The sequence below is a fragment of the Microcaecilia unicolor genome, chromosome 8, assembly GCF_901765095.1.
Source record: "Microcaecilia unicolor chromosome 8, aMicUni1.1, whole genome shotgun sequence".
NCBI classification, from domain to species: Eukaryota; Metazoa; Chordata; class Amphibia; order Gymnophiona; family Siphonopidae; genus Microcaecilia; species Microcaecilia unicolor.
Window position 1 is genome coordinate 247,609,570 of NC_044038.1, and position 17,196 is coordinate 247,626,765.

The 17,196-nt window shown below is 43.3% G+C and overlaps 1 protein-coding gene across 2 annotated transcripts in view; it reads left to right on the forward strand.

The window, feature by feature from the left end:
• LOC115476102 (rho GTPase-activating protein 39-like) overlaps positions 1-17,196 on the forward strand; it is a 70,086-nt gene that overhangs the window by 45,913 nt on the left and 6,977 nt on the right. For both annotated transcript variants that reach the window (XM_030212257.1, XM_030212256.1), the window contains exons 5-9: positions 1,524-1,616; positions 4,066-4,139; positions 7,757-7,956; positions 11,280-11,371; positions 16,983-17,152. In XM_030212257.1, coding sequence (XP_030068117.1) covers positions 1,524-1,616; positions 4,066-4,139; positions 7,757-7,956; positions 11,280-11,371; positions 16,983-17,152 — 629 coding nt within the window. The remainder of the gene's footprint in view (positions 1-1,523; positions 1,617-4,065; positions 4,140-7,756; positions 7,957-11,279; positions 11,372-16,982; positions 17,153-17,196) is intronic.

The following is a 17,196-nucleotide window of genomic DNA, read 5'->3' on the forward strand; positions in this document are numbered from 1 at the left end:
AGTTACCGATATTGGACGTTTGATGTCTTTTTCCTCCTTTTATAGTTTAATTAAAGTTATACCTTTTTTTCAGTGTGATCATGCGCTAATGTTGCCCATTAAAACAAATTAGTGTGTGAGCACTTAGATCTGTTTTGTAGCTGGTAAGGGCTCATGTTCTAATCAGCGTGTGGTAATTCAGATATGCTAAATGATTACTAGAGAAACAGCCCCTCTCTGCCCCCAGACATGTCCCCTCTGCAAAAAAATTAAATATATTCGTTGTGTGGTTTCTGCACACCCACAGCAAAATTACCTCAGCAGATTTGAAAAAGAACATATAACATAACATAGTAACATAGTAGATGACGGCAGAAAAAGACCTGCATGGTCCATCCAGTCAGCCCAACAAGATAAACTCATATGTGCTACTTTTTGTGTATACCTTGATTTGTACCTGTCCTCTTCAGGGCACAGACCGTATAAGTCTGCCCAGCACTATCCTCGCCTCCCAACCACCAGTCCCGCCTCCCACCACCGGCTCTGGCACAGACCGTATAAGTCTGCCCAGCACTATTCCCGCCTCCCACCACCGGCTCTGGCACAGACCGTATAAGTCTGCCCAGCACTATCCCCACCTCCCAACCACCAGTCCCGCCTCCCACCACTGGCTCTGGCACAGACCGTATAAGTCTGCCCAGCACTATCCCCGCCTCCCAACCACCAGTCAGTCCCGCCTCCCACCACCGGCTCTGGCACAGACCGTATAAGTCTGCCCAGCACTATTCCCGCCTCCCACCACCAGCTCTGGTACAGACCGTATAAGTCTGCCCAGCACTATTCCCGCCTCCCAACCACCAGTCCAGCCTCCCACCACCAGCTCTGGCACAGACCGTATAAGTCTGCCCAGCACTATCCCCGCCTCCCAATCACCAGCCCCGCCTCTGGCACAGACCGTATAAGTCTGCCCAGCACTATCCTCGCCTCCCAATCACCAGCCCCGCCTCCCACCACCGGCTCTGGCACAGACCGTATAAGTCTGCCCAGCACTATCCCCGCCTCCCAAGCACCAGCCCCTCCTCCCACCACCGGCTCTGCCACCCAATCTCGGCTAAGCTCCCGAAGATCTATTCCTTCTGAACAGGATTCCTTTATGTTTATCCCACGCTTGCTTGAATTCCATTACAGTTTTCATTTCCACCACCTCCCGCGGGAGGGCATTCCAAGCATCCACCACCCTGTCCGTGAAAAAATACTTCCTGACATTTTTCTTGAGTCTGCCCCCCTTCAATCTCATTTCATGTCCTCTCGTTCTACCGCCTTCGCATCTCTGGAAAAGGTTTGTTTGCGGATTAATACCTTTGAAATATTTGAACGTCTGTATCATATCACGGATGAAAGTAAAAAAAAAATGCTGGAGATCCTAAATGAGGACTGACAGTTCAGTGAAACATGGCAATTTCTTCCAGCTCACTTCTCTATCACCCATGTTTGCATGGAAGTATTTGGTACATGTTCAGTAAACCTTTTATCTGACTTTTCAGTTATCCAGCGCATGAAAGAACTTCAGGATTTGAAAAACAAGAAGAACTCAAAATCAAGAAAAAAGCGAAAGCAAAACACAGAGGAAGAAGAAGGTATTTATAAACATTTATTATATTACTTTTCAAACATAACAACTATCAAGGAAGTTTGGGAAATGAAGGGGTAAATATACAGGTGGTGGTTATGCCATATCCGTGTTTGTGGGGTCAGCTATCCATTATCCGGGTAAGCGCAGTATTGAGCACTTAACCACCTATGTGAAAGCGAGCAGAGATGGGAACTGTGTTTTATCAGTTCCGGTTAACGTAGCCACTTAAGTGCTGACTCTGTCCCTGAGCTGGCTTAGCGGTTAGTGCTTAACTTCCGCTAACTAGCACGATTTAACTGGGTAGAAGCCTTTCCTGCCCGGTTAAATGACTTTCAATATCAACCCCATCGTGAACAGCTTGATCATAATAATTTAACTTATTTACTCTTGACATTTTGGGATTGAAGATGTGGTTTTACAATGGTTTCAGGGATTTTTGAAGAATAGGTCGTATCGGGTTAGAAAGAATCAGTTGGAGTCTACTTCTTGGACTCAGAGTTCACCTACTTTCTTTAATGTTTTATTGGCTCCATAGGGGATTACATTGACCAAATTGGGTTTTTGCCCATTGATATATGCAGATGACTACTACTACTATTTAGCATTTCTATAGCGCTACAAGGCGTACGCAGCGCTGCACAAACATAGAAGAAATACAGTCCCTGCTCAAAGAGCTTACAATCTAATAGACAAAAAACATAGGCGCCCGGTATCGGAGGCTTGGGGAGGCTAAGCCTCCCCAGCCGAAGATCGGATCCTGATGACGACGATGATGATGCTCGTCCCAACTGCCCGCCCTCTTTCCCCCAAGATCCGTTTCCTTTTTTTTAAAATTTACCTTCAGTCCGGCAGCGCAGCGACAGACAGCGTCAGTGAAAGCGCTCCCAGTAAAAGCGCTTCTCTTCGCTCAGTTGGGCCACCGACCGCCTATGACAAAAAATAAGTAAGCAAATCAAATCAATTAATGTGTACAAGAAGGAGGAGAGGAGGGTTGGTGGAGGTGAGTGGTTACAAGTGGTTACGAGTCAAAAGCAATGTTAAAAGAGGTGGGTTTTCAGTCTAGATTTAAAGGTGGCCAAGGATGGGGCAAGACGTAGGGGCTCAGGACCCCCTGAGGGTCATGATGATATCACAATCTGGATATGGAGGGAATTCCACCAGGTAGAGAGAGGTCTGGAGCATTGGGCTTAGTTAGTTAAATTAAAACTTAAAGACAAAACCAAGTTTTTAGTATTGCGTAGTAGCTGTGAAGGTGTATTTTCAAAGCATTTAGACTTAAAAAGTTACATAATCAGCTACCATATAAACATTTTACAGTGAATGGTATAACTTATCTTTTGGAGAAGGAGCTTAAAATACTGGGTATTAGTTATCTCAACTTTGAAGCTCAAGTGAGAGCAGTTTCTGTTCAAATGTTAAGGGCATTATATAAACTAAGGAGAATATGCTCCAGTTTTACACCTGAAGTATTCCAGACTATTCACCAGGCTTTGATTGTAACACACCTGGACTATTGTAATGTGGTTTACACCGGTTGCCATAAGTATTTATTGCGAAGGTTACAAACATTACAGAATACTTCAGTGCACCTTATTTGTCAAACATCAAGGTTTGATAATGCTTTGCCATTACTGGGTAAGTTATATTGTGTTTCTGATTTTATATGGTCAAGCCCCTGAATATATAATGGGGTTCGTTAGTATTTTAACAAAAAATGATGATACTTGTAAACTTTATTTGCTGGTGTTACTCTCACCCCATAATGCCTTCCAAATAACTTTTGACTGGACATCAACTTCAGCTAAAAGTTATGTGTTTCCCAGACCGAAATTTTAAACATTAACTATGTATGCAATTAAATCCAAAATGAAATGCTGACCCCTGTATGTCCCTGAAGTCCAGATGTAGCTGTTGTTACTATTGTAAACTGCATTGAACTATCTTTTTGGCTCCTGTGGTATTTAGTAACTGCAGAATTTCGATTTCTCTGTCTCTGCCTCTTGATTTTGACCAGATGTTTCATATACCACCTTTGGAATTCAATACAACAGAGTAGTGAATAGATATCTATAATATGTGTATGGGAAGGACAGTGGGGAAAAAAACACCCAAAGAGTAACTTTTGTTTTTTGATACTGGGCAACGGGTAACCACAGCCCATCTGCAATCTTTCTGTCCCTCGTTATTCACAGGGGTCTTGATGCAACCTCTGTGTTCCCTGATTATGTCCCAGTTGTGGCTGCAGAGTCTCAAAGGGTAGAGAGAGACTGGTTCAGTGTGGAAAGCTGAGATGAGCGCTGAAATCTGTAGTTACAAAGAAGTGACAGATAAATTAGAGGAGAATGAAATCTGTGTCGCAGAACCAGGAAAGAAATTAAGCAGACTAGATGGGCCTGATTTTTATTTGCTATCTTGTAGTATTTCTTTGCTGAATCTCTTTTTCTCTCTCACAGCTTTGTCTGTAAGCACATATGCTAAGTACTGTTATCGAAAACTAAAAAAGGTCGCTGTTACTGGAGGCAAAAAGGTAGGTAACCAAGTCACAGGGAGATTTTTGGTCTTTATTAATTCATAGCCTGGTAGTTGGAGAATGTTGTGTGCTAGAATTCAGTATAGATAAATTAGCAGGGACTGTCTCTTCATGTTCAATTGTACAGCGCTGCGTACGTCTAGTAGCACTATAGAAATGATAAGTAGTAGTAGTAGTGATCAACTTTAATGCACAGAAATAAAAATTAGTAAATAAGAAAAAAGGTGGGGAAACAAAGCTTTTAGCGCAGTCCCTGCATTCCCATAGGTGTGCATGTGTGTAGCTGTGTTATCTCCGTTAGTCTTTGACTTAGAGGAGAGAAGCAGGAGTAGTTGAGGAGGCGGTTTGGGGGGTGGGGGGCAGGTGTATGAGTAATTTTTGGGGTGGAATAGTTGGGGTAATGAGATAATTGGGGGTAGTTTGGGGGGGGGATGTAGGTTCTTAGTGGTGAGGAGTACGTGCATGGAGGTAGTGTGGGGATGGGTAGTTTCGGGGGGAGGGAGTCTGGGGGAGGAGTTCAGGGAGCAGGGGGAATGCAGTTTGAAAGGAGCCATTTCGGTAACTGTCATGTTTTTGTATCTTAAGTTTCTATGCTACAGAAGCAGGAACTGTTTTTCCCATTGAAACGTATGGGGCTTATTTCTCAGGAATCCCCAGTCCAATCTGGCCCATTTTTGAACTTGAAGCATCTTTTACTTAGTTTCCCCCCCCCCCCCCCCCCCCGACAAATTTGATCCCATTCTGTTAAATCCAAGAAGGTACTAAGGGTGGGAGCGCTGGAAGGCAGCTTCCAAACAAATGCTCCGGTACATTCTATGGAAGAAGCAATTCTAACAGCTTTAGGATACCTATACTGATGTGAATAGTCATTAAGAAATTAAATATTTCAGCACCCCCCCCCCCCCCCCCCCCCCCCCAACTTCTCTGATGGTCAGACTTACAGAAAGTCATCACAGATATAGATACCGTACAGCCTCGATTATCCGACCTAAATGGAACTGACACGTTGTCGGATAATACGGAAAACCCCTCAAACAATGCATAAAACAAAGGCACAGAGCTCCCGATTCTTTTACCAAAATAGTTTTCTTTTCACTGAAACAACTTAGAGCTGACGATGGCGTCACCAAGGGTGTCTGTTGGATATGCCGGGTGGTTGGATAACAAAGATGGTACTGTACATAAATATACACACACACATACCAATGTGCATACAAACATTCCCAACCCCCCCTCCCCCCCCCCACACACACACATGCAAATAAACATATAAACTAAAAACATAGACACGTACATGCCACACATGCAAAACACATAGATACACACACATAGATATTAAAATGTTTCATGAGTCACGCTTTGCGTTCTTTCCCCACTTGCTTTATTTATGAAAGTTTAATATATTTGTCATCCAGAAATGGCAATCTCTTAGCAGTTTTACAGATCACTGGTCTCTTCATAGCTTTCAACCTACAAACACTATTGTTGTTCGCTTTTCTCCTGCTGGTGATGACCCTTTGCATAAGTCGCAGCAGGAGAGGCTTCATGAATGATTTTCTGGTTTGTTCGTTGGATGTTCTTGGCAGGAGGCGTGACCCCGGATAATTACTGTAGTCTTTAAGTCTTTGTAGATAGCCTGTTTAACAGTGGATGGATGGAGCCCAAAATATTTAGAGATGGTCTTCTAACCCTATGCTGATAAGCACCAGCAACTTGTTTTTTTCCATAGGATCTCTGAAATTTATTTTGATTATGGTATAATGAGTTACCACTAACTTTTATGGTAAAGACAAAATACAAAACCTTTCGGACTCTTACGTAGATTTACTGTACAGGATGGTTTACTTATTACCAAGTTATTTAAAAACCTGATTCTAGTTAGCTGATTAATTGTGTTAAGGAAAGTAAAAGTCTGCACACTTTTCACAGAAGGATACTTGCCGTTGAATGTAGTCAGTGGTCTTTGCGAATTTTTAAGTTTGGGCCTCTTTGGTCCCAAAGGGCTGAGAATCAACAAATGTTATCCTATATGGGGCCATGACGCCAACCAATACATTCCAACATCCATCCCCACCAGAACACCTGGCCTTGATCACACACGCAGAGCACAGATGGTCCCTCTTCAAAAACAAGATATGTGACCACAAACTAAAAGTACAAATGTAGACAAAAACTGAAACTGTAAGATGCCAAACTCTGAGTGCAGATAAATAGAAAGTACATAAGTACATAAGTAGTGCCATACTGGGAAAGACCAAAGGTCCATCTAGCCCAGCATCCTGTCACCGACAGTGGCCAATCCAGGTCAAGGGCACCTGGCATGCTCCCCAAACGTAAAAACATTCCAGACAAGTTATACCTAAAAATGCGGAATTTTTCCAAGTCCATTTAATAGCGGTCTATGGACTTGTCCTTTAGGAATCTATCTAACCCCTTTTTAAACTCCGTCAAGCTAACCGCCCGTACCACGTTCTCCGGCAACGAATTCCAGAGTCTAATTACACGTTGGGTGAAGAAAAATTTTCTCCGATTCGTTTTAAATTTACCACACTGTAGCTTCAACTCATGCCCTCTAGTCCTAGTATTTTTGGATAGCGTGAACAGTCGCTTCACATCCACCCGATCCATTCCACTCATTATTTTATACACTTCTATCATATCTCCCCTCAGCCGTCTCTTCTCCAAGCTGAAAAGCCCTAGCCTTCTCAGCCTCTCTTCATAGGAAAGTCGTCCCATCCCCACTATCATTTTCGTCGCCCTTCGCTGTACCTTTTCCAATTCTACTATATCTTTTTTGAGATACGGAGACCAGTACTGAACACAATACTCCAGGTGCGGTCGCACCATGGAGCGATACAACGGCATTATAACATCCACACACCTGGACTCCATACCCTTCCTAATAACACCCAACATTCTATTCGCTTTCCTAGCCGCAGCAGCACACTGAGCAGAAGGTTTCAGCGTATCATCGACGACGACACCCAGATCCCTTTCTTGATCCGTAACTCCTAACGCGGAACCTTGCAAGACGTAGCTATAATTCGGGTTCCTCTTACCCACATGCATCACAAAATATAGAGGCAGTAGATATAAGTTTTCAACACTGGCATATTTCAATCACTAAACTAAAAATAAAATGATTTTTTCCTACCTTAGTTGTCTGATGACTTTATTTTTCTAATCTTCTTCCCGGGCTCTGGTTCCAGTTTCCTCTCTCTGTGCACTGAATGTTTCCAGGGACTCATGTCCATTTGCTATTTCTTTTCTTTCCCCCTTTCTTCTTACTTCCTACCCTATAGCCATCTTTGCCCAATCCTTACCATTCACCATTCCTTCTGCTCCCTTAGAGATGCTTGGCATGTGAGTTTAGTCTTTCACCTGCCATAATTTTGTGTTCTGGGGTTTGGAATGCTTGGCTGCTACTTCATCCATCACATTGGACTTGCCTTGTGATATTTTTAGTAGTAAAAGTACCCTATCAGTCTTTGAAAATCACACTGTTGTCATTTAAAGGGTCAAAGTGTATGGATGCTCATCGCTTGATTGTGGCACATTAAACTCTGAGGACATTTAAGTATTGTTTAAAACCCTCTGGTTTTTTTCTCTGACAGGGACTCAAAAAGCCAAGCATCGAGGAGATTGAGCATGCGAGGAATGCCATCCACATACCCTCAATGTTTGGCAGCTCTCTGGAAGAGATCATGCTGCGTCAGCAGGACACATTTCCTGACCACAGGCTGCCCTGGGTGCAGACAAAACTCTCACAGCAAGTCCTGGCACTGGGTGGCCAACGAACTGAAGGAATATTCCGGTATGTTCTTTCAGCCTAGCCAAAAAGACCACCTGCTTGCTCTCTGTGCACTGATATTGAGAGAAGTTAGGGGAAGCATCTTGGAACAAAGCATATTTTTCATACATTCCAGTATCTACTACTACTACTTAACATTTCTAGAGCGCTACTAGGGTTACGCAGCGCTGTACAAATTAATAACTAAGGACGGTCCCTTCTCAGAAGAGCTTACAATCTAAAGGACGAAATGTCAAGTTGGGGTAGTCTAGATTTCCTGAGTAGAGGTGTTGTGATTAGGTGCCGAAAGCGACATTGAAGAGGTGGGCTTTGAGCAATGATTTGAAGATGGGTAGGGAGGGGGCCTGGCGTATGGGCTCAGGGAGTTTGTTCCAAGCATGGGGTGAGGTGAGGCAGAAAGGGCGGAGCCTAGAGTTGGCGGTGGTGGAGAAGGGTACTGAAAGGAGGGATTTGTCTTGAGAGCGGAGGTTATGAGTAGGGACGTAAGGGGAGATGAGGGTACATTCCAGTATCTCAAAGTCATTAGAGTAAGACAAGGTAAGCTATAACCTTATATCCCTCTGTGATAAAGGAGGTGATTGTAGAAGCCTTGCACAGCTGCACATGTAAATCATGTCACACACATGTAGATGGAAACCTCAGAATGTCATTATTTTTGTTAAGTTATAAAAAATTTGTTACCTGCCAACTCCCTCAGATTGAGATTCAAGACGAGATACAGTAAACAAAAAAAGAAAAAACGGATACAAACATCGGGCATTACAAATTTCAAACATCTAATTGATTAAACCAACATCACATCTTAAACTCACCAAACAAATATGTTTTCAGAACTTTACAAAAAGAATAATATTTCATCAAACATAATTCCGAAGGAAAATTGTTCCATAAACAAATTGCTAAAAACAAAAAAGAATGAGAAAACAGGGCTTTTAATTTCTCAGATTTAATTGTAGAAAAAACCAGAAGCAATAGATTACAGCCCCAAGAGGTCGCATTGGAGTTTAGTATTTTCAATAACTGAGACAAACCCTCTGGGCAGTTGCCTTCCATAGCATAGCACCTTAAAATTAATCCAGCCTTGTACCACCAGCCAATGCAACAAAGGAGTCGCATGGTTGCCACGATTTCCATGCCTCAGGATGGCTAGATTTAAGGGATCATGTCTTGAGCATGATTTGGGTGGCCCAAAAATTATTAGGTCAATAGTTGCCACAACATAGTGGCTAGTACCAAATGTCCAAATAATGTGGTCAGCATCAGAGCTTATCATGATAGTGGCAATATTCAGTCTCACATCCAGATGTCCTGAGTTATCTAGACAGCAGGCTGAATATCACCAGTATCTGGAAAAGCTCCCGGACTGCCCTGGCTCTAAGCTCCTCCCATCTGAATAATACTGAAGTAGTCTCTGAGGATATTCAGACACCGTCTCCAACTAACTTGAAAACAATTAACGAAACAGCTAATTTTCGCAAATCACTAAAAACCTCTCTTTTCAACAAGGCCTACCACGAGAACCCATAACCTAACTATAACACTCCTCCACTCCACCCTTACTCTGAATGTCTTCTTTCTATAATCACCTGAATAATTCTTTTTGTCATCCCTTGATCTCATTGTAACTCCAGTTGTTTCATGTACCCTATATGGCAACGCCATAACAGGTCTCTGTAAGCCACATTGAGCCTGCAAATAGGTGGGAAAATGTGGGATACAAGTGCAATAAATAAGTTGGACAACATCACCTGCTCTATGAATAAGCACTGCTACCCACTGAGTACTTTGGAATATCGACCTGTGGATGTGAATTCCCATTTTCCATTACGTAACTTCCCCATTTTTCAATAATCTGTGGGATAATTGTCCATCAACCAGCAGGTAGCAAGATAACAGAAAACTGGACTGAGACATCTCTCTCTTTGCATCCAGTCCAGCTCTTCAGTATTTTCTATCTCCAGCAAGTGTATGGACACACTTTCAGCCTCTGGTTCTGAGTGATTTGCTCCTGGTCCAGTTGTCTTGAGTCTTCAGATCCCTGTTTCTGGTGCCCCACAAATTTACTTCTTCCCTCTTTCCATCTCTCCCCTGTTTCCTGTGGAGCTTTCCTTTTCCAGCACAATAACCTTTAAAAAAAAAAAAAAAAGAAGGCAAGAAAGAGGTATATTGGAGAGAGTCAGTTATGAGCCTTTCTTATCTGGGGTAAGACTTGTGGAGACTGTGAGCTTGGGGGGAGCAGCTGACAGTGGTAAGTTCGACTAAAGTTTGACTGAGAACTACTTGGATGGCAGCAAATTCTACTTAGTGCAGGGGAGGGATCCTGACACACCGCTTGGGACATGTTGTGATGCGTTTTTGCAAGTCGGGGTGAATAGCGACTCCCACAGAGGCAGTTAAGTGGTGGTCCCACTGCATGCAAATTGGCCGGCGTCAAGGTGTTGCAGTGCATGCAAGGCAGCCATCGGGTCCCACTTTGGTTGTACTACAGAGATGCAGTATATTGAATCCGTTATCCTTTACCATTTTGCCTGGCACTGACATTAGGATTTCTAGTCTTTAGTTTCCTGGATCACCCCTGGAACCCTTTTTTAAAATAGGGATTACGTGAGGGGGGACAAGATGGTAAACCAATCCTGCTTCTATTTATTACAAGGCTGATATTGAGACAGTGAAAAATAGAGGAGCTCATTTCCGTGGTCTCTGCTGAACCCAGAAATTCAGTGCTGGAGCCGTATCCGACCACCAGCATTGAATTTTTGCCTTTTTTGTGGGTGCCACAAACATTGCCGGTTAAGCTAAGTTATAGTGGCCAAAGGTAGGCCTGCTATTTACGCAGGTCTATCTGGCCACTAAACGTAACCAGTCGCTGACAGGGATATTCAGCAGCAGATAGCCGGTTATGTCCTGCTGAATATCAGCGGGTAGCCGGCTTGAGGGTATTTAACTGTCTAGGTGCCATTCCTGGCTGGTAAAATACTTTTGAATATCGGCTAGAAAATGATTAAACGCCAAACTTTCAGATTTCCTTATACCGAAACATAGGGAGAATGCACAGGTTCCTTCCTGACTGCATGCCCCCCCTCCCCCGTATTGAGGCAGGTGGAGATTTCCAGCTTATCTCATCTGTCATTCTCTTCCATCTTCACATCTCAATTTCTAGCCTTCCTGTGAAATGGAGCATTGCATGTGGGAACTCCTGGACCTGCTGTCACCGAGAGCAGCAGATGTGATCATTTTGACAATCGTAGCCTGAAGCACGTTCAAGTGGGATTGCACAGCCTCTGGTCATTCATGCTGGATCTTAAATCCCTTTTTCTTTTGTTCAGCATTCCTGGAGACATTGATGAGGTGAATGCACTGAAGCTGCAGGTGGATCAGTGGCAGATTCCAGACAACCTAGAAGACCCTACTATTCCAGGTAAAGAGATTACAGCCTGGTCTTTTATCAGCAGGAGTGGCCTAGTGCTTAGGGTGGTGGACTTTGGTCCTGGGGAACTGAGGAACTGAGTTTGATTCCCACTTCAGGCACAGGCAGCTCCTTGTGACTCTGGGCAAGTCACTTAACCCTCCATTGCCCCAGGTACAAATAAGTACCTGTATACAATATGTAAACCGCATTGAGCCTACCGTGAGTGGGAAAACGCGGGGTACAAATGTAACAAAAAAGAAAAGATACTATTGGAGATTCTACATGGAATGTTGCTATTCCACTAGCAACATTCCATGTAGAAGGCTGCGCAGGCTTCTGTTTCTGTGAGACTCACAGAAGCAGAAGCCTGCGCGGTGTGATATCCCCCTTCTCACTCAGGGTGACCTGGTTCTCAATATGCAGATCATATGCAAATTAGTGTGCTACCCCTTCTCGCTCAGGGTGACCTGGTTCCCACTAAGCAAATTAAACAGGTCTCACCAACTGCATATTTCTCGGGCAACTCTTTATTCCAGCCCCTGGGCACGCTTCTTCTAGCTTAATACTTTATACTTTCATAGATCTTCACACTGAGCATCCCCACACAGATACATGGGCTCAGTACTACACCAATACTTTGGGGACTCTCAACCCCAGGCTTTGCAGCCTGCTTCTCTCAGTACTTTGGACACACAGTCCCCCCTTTGAACCCACAGTTCTGGACACACAGTCCCCCCTCTTTGAACACACAGTTCGAGACACACAGTCTTTTCTTCTTTGGACACACAGTCCCCCCTTTGAACACCCAGTTCCGGACACACAGTCTTTTCTTCTTTGGACACATAGTCCCTCCACTGAACACACAGTTCCTATAAGTACTGAGGACACACAGTCAAACACTAATGCTTTAGGGACTTCTTACCCCAGGACTTTCAGCCTGCTGATCTCCTTTGGACACCCAGTCCACCCCAAGTCCATAAGGTTAGCCAGTATCTTTCAGGGGCTCTCTCTTCTTCTGCTGCTAGCTCACTTCCCTTCCTTTCACCACTCAGGTGGGGTATAAAGTGGTTAATTAGCTACACAGGACCCAGCCCATAACCGCCTGCACCTGTGGACCTCCCAGGGCTCTTCCCGGTCCTAGCGACCTCCACCTTCTATCGCCCTCTAGTGGCCTACACCGTATAGGACACCCTCTTACTTATCACAGCAGCCACATTGGTGATCTGCAAGGGCCGACTTCTACATGGAATGTTGCTAGTGGAATAGCAACATTCCATGTAGAATCTCAAATAGTAGCAACAGTGGAGGAGTGGCCTAGTGGTTAGGGTGGTGGACTTTGGTCCTGAGGAACTGAATTCGATTCCCACTTCAGGCACAGGCAGCTCCTTGTGACTCTGGGCACTTAACCCTCCATTGCCCCATGTAAGCTGCTTTGAGCCTGCCATGAGTGGGAAAGCGCGGGGTACAAATGTAATAAAAATAAAAAAAATCTATGTAATGGCAGTTGTTCAGCCAGTTGCTGCTCTGGCCTAGGTCTGTGTAGACTGCAGACGCTCACACATTAGGAATAAGTAGAACTTCACATTAGCATCCCATCGATGATCTGATCTGATCTGATCATGCGCGTTCAAACACAGAGATCTGTTCACAGGCAACTAATTCTCTGGTAAATATCCTTCATGAACCCCATATCTTGTCCATCATTGTTTAGAAATCGGGGACATTTTCAAAAGCATATCCAAGTCAGAATAGGGATGTCAACATTAGAAAGTCCCAAACGGACGTCCATCTTGCATGTATTTACGAACAGGAAATACACTGAGATTTGCAGTTCGAAAATACATGAGATGAACGTCTGTTTGCTGGAGAGGTCTAGTATGAACAGCCATTTTACAAAATGGAATGTCCAAATTATGAACTGGGGAAAACAAGGGACATGGATGTCTGAATGGCAGCATTCTTAGAAAATGGCAGAGCAGAGGGGCAACCTAATGGTTAGTTCAGTGAACTTTAAACCAAGGGACCCAGGTTCACATCTCAATTTAACTCTGTTGTTTTGTAATTGTACCTGAATGTACACCACTTCAATAGCTTACAGGCTTGCAAGTGGTTCATATATTTAGGTACAGTGGGTATTTTTCTGTTTCTGGAAGGTTCAGAATAAAAAAACAAATTAGAGTTGAGGTGGGATTTGAACTTGGGTCCCTTGGTTTACAGTCCCTGCACTAACCACTAGGCTACTCCTCAGACTTGCTTCCTGCTTTGTTAAGAATACCCATAATACATGAAGCTGTCATTGAGCCTGGTATCCCCATCCAGTTTCACTTTCAGGGGGAGAGAGGGAGGGGGCCAGCAACCACTGGAGGATTAAGGAGGCGTCGTGCCTTTATACTACTTTTAACTTTTCTATATGAAAATACTTTTCTAATTGTTATGTAAGCCACATTGAACCTGAGTTCTGGTCATAAGTACATAAGTAATGCCATACTGGGAAAAGACCAAGGGTCCATCGAGCCCAGCACCTTGTCCACGGCAGCGGCCAATCCAGGCCAAGGGCACCTGGCAAGCTTCCCAAACGTACAAACATTCTATACATGTTATTCCTGGAATTGTGGATTTTTCCCAAGTCCATTTAGTAGTGGTTTATGGACTTGTCCTTTAGGAAATCGTCTAACCCCTTTTTAAACTCTGCCAAGCTAACCGCCTTCACCACGTTCTCCAGCAACAAATTCCAGAGTTTAATTATGCGTTGGGTGAAGAAAAATTTTCTCCGATTTGTTTTAAATTTACTAAACTGTAGTTTCATCACATGCCCCCTAGTCTTAGTATTTTTGGAAAGCGTGAACAGACGCTTCACATCCACCTGTTCCACTCCACTCATTATTTTATATACCTCTATCATGTCTCCCCTCAGCCGTCTCTTCTCCAAGCTGAATAGCCCTAGCCTCCTTAGTCTTTCTTCATAGGGAAGTCGTCCCATCCCCGCTATCATTTTAGTCGCCCTTCGCTGTACCTTTTCCAATTCTACTATATCTTTCTTGAGATGCGGCGACCAGAATTGAACACAATACTCAAGGTGCGGTCGCACCATGGAGGGATACAACGGCATTATAACATCCTCACACCTGTTTTCCATACCTTTCCTAATAATACCCAACATTCTATTCGCTTTCCTAGCCGCAGCAGCACACTGAGCAGAAGGTTTCAGTGTGTTATCGACGACGACACCCAGATCCCTTTCTTGGTCCGTAACTCCTAACGTGGAACCTTGCATGACGTAGCTATAATTCGGGTTCTTTTTTCCCCACATGCATCACCTTGCACTTGCTCACATTAAACGTCATCTGCCATTTAGCCGCCCAGTCTCCCAGTCTCATAAAGTCCTTCTGTAATTTTTCACAATCCTGTTGCGAGTTAACGACTTTGAATAACTTTGTGTCATCAGCAAATTTAATTACCTCGCTAGTTACTCCCATCTCTAAATCATTTATAAATATGTTAAAAAGCAGCGGTCCTAGCACAGACCCCTGAGGAACCCCACTAACTACCCTTCTCCATTGTGAATACTGCTCATTTAACCCCACTCTCTGTTTCCTATCCTTCAACCAGTTTTTAATCCAAAATAGGACATTTCCTCCTATCCCATGACCCTCCAATTTCCTCTGTAGCCTTTCATGAGGTACCTTGTCAAACGCCTTTTGAAAATCCAGATACACAATATCAACCGGCTCCCCTTTGTCCACATGTTTGTTCACTCCTTCAAAGAATTGAAGTAAATTGGTCAGGCAAGATTTCCCCACAGGGCTAATGCAGGATATAAATGTAAAATAAAATAAATAATGGAGTTCTTTTTACCCCTTTTCCCTTTCCTCTGAGACTGAACTTGGCTTTCTTGCTAGGGGCTACCTAAAAGCAGACTGCCATAATCATGAGCACCCCAAGACCAAGGAACAGACTAGCATTTTCTGCTGAGTGTACAGAGAAGACAAGGGCAGGCTTCTCCTATCAGCACCTCAACAGCAAGAAGGAGACTTCGAGGAGGGCAGAATGAGACAAGGAGGGGCTGAACTCACTAACCTCCACTGTCCATTTCCCTAAGTATAGACCATAGGATTCAATATGGCTGTATCATTACGAGGATTAGGGAAGAGGAGGAATGAGACCGACTTTCCATTTCTTTTTTAAAAGTTTAATGTAATTTAATTACAACATTTTTATTTTGCTTCACCGGAACTATCAGCTCAAAGCAGGGTACAATGGCCTAATATTCATATTATATAATTTGAGTAAGGCAAATATCCCTAAAACAGGATTTCCTAAATCAGACACATGACTGTATCTATCTTCAGAAGAGACCTTTTTCAATTTTACCTCTTGTAAGATAACTTTCACAAATTGATCTTCTGATTGTACTTTCCATTTAAGCACAAATTTTAAGGTAGAACAATCTAACCATAAAATTGGTTTCCAGAATTGTTCCCTTAACATGTGAGGGCTTTGAGGAGTCACATAAAAGAACATCAAATGGATTTATCTACTATATCACAAACCAGTATTTCCAGCTCTGGCTTACTTGAGGCATCTCATAGTGAAACCATGAAAAAAAACTCCTTATACTCATACATTAGAGCTATGCCAATCCCTCTTTGACCTTCATGAGGTAAACACAACATTTTATAGCCTAATGGGCCACAAGTCTTACAAAATGGGATCATCATTTGTTTGTAACCCTATCGGACTGAGTCCAGTTAAGGTTGCCAAGTAGATCCAGATTCACCTGACAGGGTTGATCAATTGAATGCAGGGACTGGTAGTTCTGATTTGCCCATTTCATTCCCCCCAGAAAGCAAGGCTACAGGTCCCTGCATGCAGTGGGATAAACGAAATCAATCTTGTCAGGCAAATCTGGATGTAGTTGGCAATCCACTCCCTAATAGCAACAGTCTTATTTCAGACTGACCTGGAATTAACACTGAAACAAGGAATGGGTTAATAAGTAGAAAGATCTGTCTCATAAGTACATAAGTAATGCCACACTGGGAAAAGACCAAGGGTCCATCGAGCCCAGCATCCTGTCCATGACAGCGGCCAATCCAGGCCAAGGGCACCTGGCAAGCTTCCCAAACGTACAAACATTCTATACATAATCACACTTTCTTATAAAAATCAGATTTATTTAACTTCCTATAGTGATATTCTCTAGAAGATTTGTTGCCAGTATTTCAAGTGTATTAAGCATAACCTATGAACAATCAAATTAATATTTGGGAAAGGGGGTGGTGCCTCTAGTTTAAATGAAAGCTATTCAATGTTATGGTCAGAATTGTCCATTTGAGATTTGTTTTATTTTCAGGGTTCTACAGAGTAGCTGCTGAGTATTTGAACCCTAGATGTGTTGTATCTAGTTTGAACTGTTCTGTGTCTTATATTCTAATTATAGCCTAGCAAAGTATAGCAGTACCACACACTGAAGTCCATGATTATTGTATGACACATTACAGCACATCATCATCTTTCACCTTGCACAGTACTATCTTAACCAAACCCTGCAATGCACTTCCTTAGTACCAGTGGTAATATATACAGCTGTTGTGCTAAATCTCCCTTTCTGTTCCTTTAGCATCTCTGCTGAAACTGTGGTACCGGGAACTAGAGGAACCCCTCATCCCTAAGCAATTTTATAAGCAGTGCGTTAGTAACTATGAGAATCCCGATGCTGCTGTGGCTGTGGTGCAGTTATTGCCTGAGCTGAATAAACTGGTCCTGTGTTACCTCATACACTTTCTGCAGGTAATGTACCGTTTCTGATTCTGGAGAAAGGCCTTTTTCTCAAT